This window comes from Etheostoma spectabile, chromosome 7 (assembly GCF_008692095.1).
Source record: "Etheostoma spectabile isolate EspeVRDwgs_2016 chromosome 7, UIUC_Espe_1.0, whole genome shotgun sequence".
Lineage (NCBI taxonomy): Eukaryota > Metazoa > Chordata > Actinopteri > Perciformes > Percidae > Etheostoma > Etheostoma spectabile.
The window spans coordinates 24,575,652-24,578,073 of record NC_045739.1 but is presented as its reverse complement, the minus strand read 5'-3'; the positions used below and the strand labels follow the sequence as shown (position 1 = coordinate 24,578,073).

At 40.3% G+C, this 2,422-nt stretch overlaps 1 protein-coding gene and 1 long non-coding RNA gene across 4 annotated transcripts in view; one reads left to right on the top strand and one right to left on the bottom strand.

Moving 5' to 3' along the window:
• vps52 (VPS52 subunit of GARP complex) overlaps positions 1 to 2,422 on the top strand; it is a 29,870-nt gene that overhangs the window by 6,732 nt on the left and 20,716 nt on the right. For all 3 annotated transcript variants that reach the window (XM_032519834.1, XM_032519833.1, XM_032519832.1), the window contains exons 5-6: positions 1,019 to 1,086; positions 2,037 to 2,212. In XM_032519834.1, the coding sequence (XP_032375725.1) occupies positions 1,019 to 1,086; positions 2,037 to 2,212 (244 nt within the window). The remainder of the gene's footprint in view (positions 1 to 1,018; positions 1,087 to 2,036; positions 2,213 to 2,422) is intronic.
• The window catches only part of LOC116691952 (uncharacterized), a 20,713-nt gene that overhangs the window by 18,129 nt on the left and 162 nt on the right, over positions 1 to 2,422 (bottom strand). The gene's annotated exons all lie outside the window — the stretch shown is intronic.

The window sequence follows — 2,422 nt, the reverse complement described above, 5'->3', positions numbered from 1 at the left end:
TGTGTGTGTCAGACGTTATTGTTAATCTGCAGGTTTTAGTTTTTTTGCTGAAAGCTACAGTTTCTGTGATGACAACAAAAATGTCGGCGTGTCCACATGATACAAGCCTTCTGTGATCGCGCATCACCCCCACCCCTGCTCCACACAGTCGCTAGTAGCCAAGGAGGACACGGCGTATTAAAATGACGCGACAGACTCTTCAGAAGAGGTCGTTATCTTTGCTTGAGTTCCTGTGAAGGAAAGTCACCGCGCGCCACGATCCACACTGAGAAATCTGGAGCTGAGACTCTTAATTAGCTTCGTAGCAACTCGTTTAACAACCGCTCGAATATAACGGACGTCGTTAGTATCGAAAAGTTACGCGCTAAAGCTTTAAAGCCATTCGTCTAAAAAAAACAAACCATCTGTTATCTCGGTGAAGGCCTGTTTTGATAAAAGTTTGTTTAAGAGACCCATTTTATTCATTTCTCCAAACAACTTGACAGAAGATGAAAAATCCTGAAATTGGGAAACGTCGTAACCCTCGTGTTGTCCTCGGGTCAAACTTGATCCATTTTCAAGTTTTTCATCAGAAAAACTGGGCCTTCGAAATAAGCTGAAAATATCAACATTGGAAATGTCAAATAGCTTTGGAAAAAACATTTAAAAAAAGTTACCACAACATTGAAAAAGTGTCAAAAAATGTCAGAAAAATACATAATAGTGTTGACAAAAAACAACTTGACTTACAAGTCAATGGCGTCTTTCTTTTGGTGTTTTTCAGAGTCAGTGAAAGTGCCTTTTTACTTTCCTAATTTTCTCATAACTGTGACTTTAATTGCCTGCTGCCCTTAAGCTGTTATTATCTTTCCAGCCATTCATCCGGTGTATGTTTATTAAGTGTTTATGCTTCATTGAATAACCATGGAAAACATTGTTTAAACCCCTTTACAATGAAGAGCTCTAAAGTTATTTTGATTTTTTGTGTCCTTTTCATTTTTTTTGCCTTGTTGTGCTTTCCTGACTGTTTGTCCGTCAGACATCAAGGAGAGTCAGAACATCGCTCTGCTGCACAACCAGATCACCGCCTGTGACTCCATACTGGAGGTACCAACCAGTGAACCTTTTAAATGACGTTTCCATGTCACCGCTTCATCAAACCATAACTGGAAATATAAAATAAGAAACCTGTAACCTTCCAGTTTTCCTTCGGTCGCCATATCTCTCTGTCTTTTTTCTTTCTGTCTGTGCTCCCTACTTTTTTCTTCTGCCCCTCACACTATTTGCCATTATCTGCTGTATTTAAAAAACAGTTTCTCTGAATTTTCAGCCAGTGAGACGTGTTATACACAAAACTAACACTTTGAAAAAAAAAAAGCTAGGAACACAGAGCTCTGTCTTCTCTCTCCCATGTGAACCCAACAGCCGCGATTCCTCTTTTTAAACTGAGAGCAGTGTTTTCCCGAGGTTTGCGGAAGACTTAAGTGCCGAGCTGGCGCAATATAGCCATGTATCGATATCGCGATATGAGACTAGATATTTAGTCTTAATAGATTTTGGATACATCGTGATATGCTAAGTGTCTTTTCTGGTTTTACTGGCTGCATTACCGTAAAGTGATTTAATTTTCTGAACTTACCGGACTGTTCTAGCTGTTGTATTATTTACCTTTACTCCACTAAGTCATTGAATCATTTCTGGAGAATATTTAGCAAAATCTCATTGTGTAAATAACATTTTGGTTAAAGCACCAATAGTCAACCATACAATATCGTCGCAATATCGACATCGAGGTATTTGGTCAAGAATATTGTGATATTGGATTTTCTCTATATCGCTCAGCCCTACTTAGGTGCATGTATTTGGCGGGGGGGTTTAGGGTTCCTCCCTCTAGAAAACATATGCAATTTGACATCATTTTGGACTAATATTATCAACATATTTGTGTCTAAAACATTGGAAAAGCTAGAGCAGATTATAAATAAATACTGCTCAAAAAGCTTAAAGACAAAACTTGGTTTTCTCGGTTTTCTGTCTGTTTCCGTTGGCTGAGTCAGCGTATGGAGGGCATGCTGAGCGGCTTCCAGAGCGACCTGTCCTCCATCAGCAGCGAGATCCAGACCCTGCAGCAGCAGTCGGTCAGCATGAACGTCCGGCTGAAGAACAGGCAGGCGGTGCGCAGCCACCTCAGCCAGCTGGTGGACGAACTGGTGGTGCCCGGAGTCATGATCTCGTAAGTGCTGGAAAGTTTCATTTTAGGAAGGTTTCATTTTACCGTCAATGGTCAAATGAAAAAAGTTCAGGTCAAATATTTTCGGTGTTTATAGGATGTTCTAAGGATGTAGATCTGTTCTATTTTATTGAAATGTGGGCTACTTGCTACAGGCAGAGAGGGCAAAAGAATTAAATCACATCTGCTTCACATCTGTGTTGCATGGAGTCA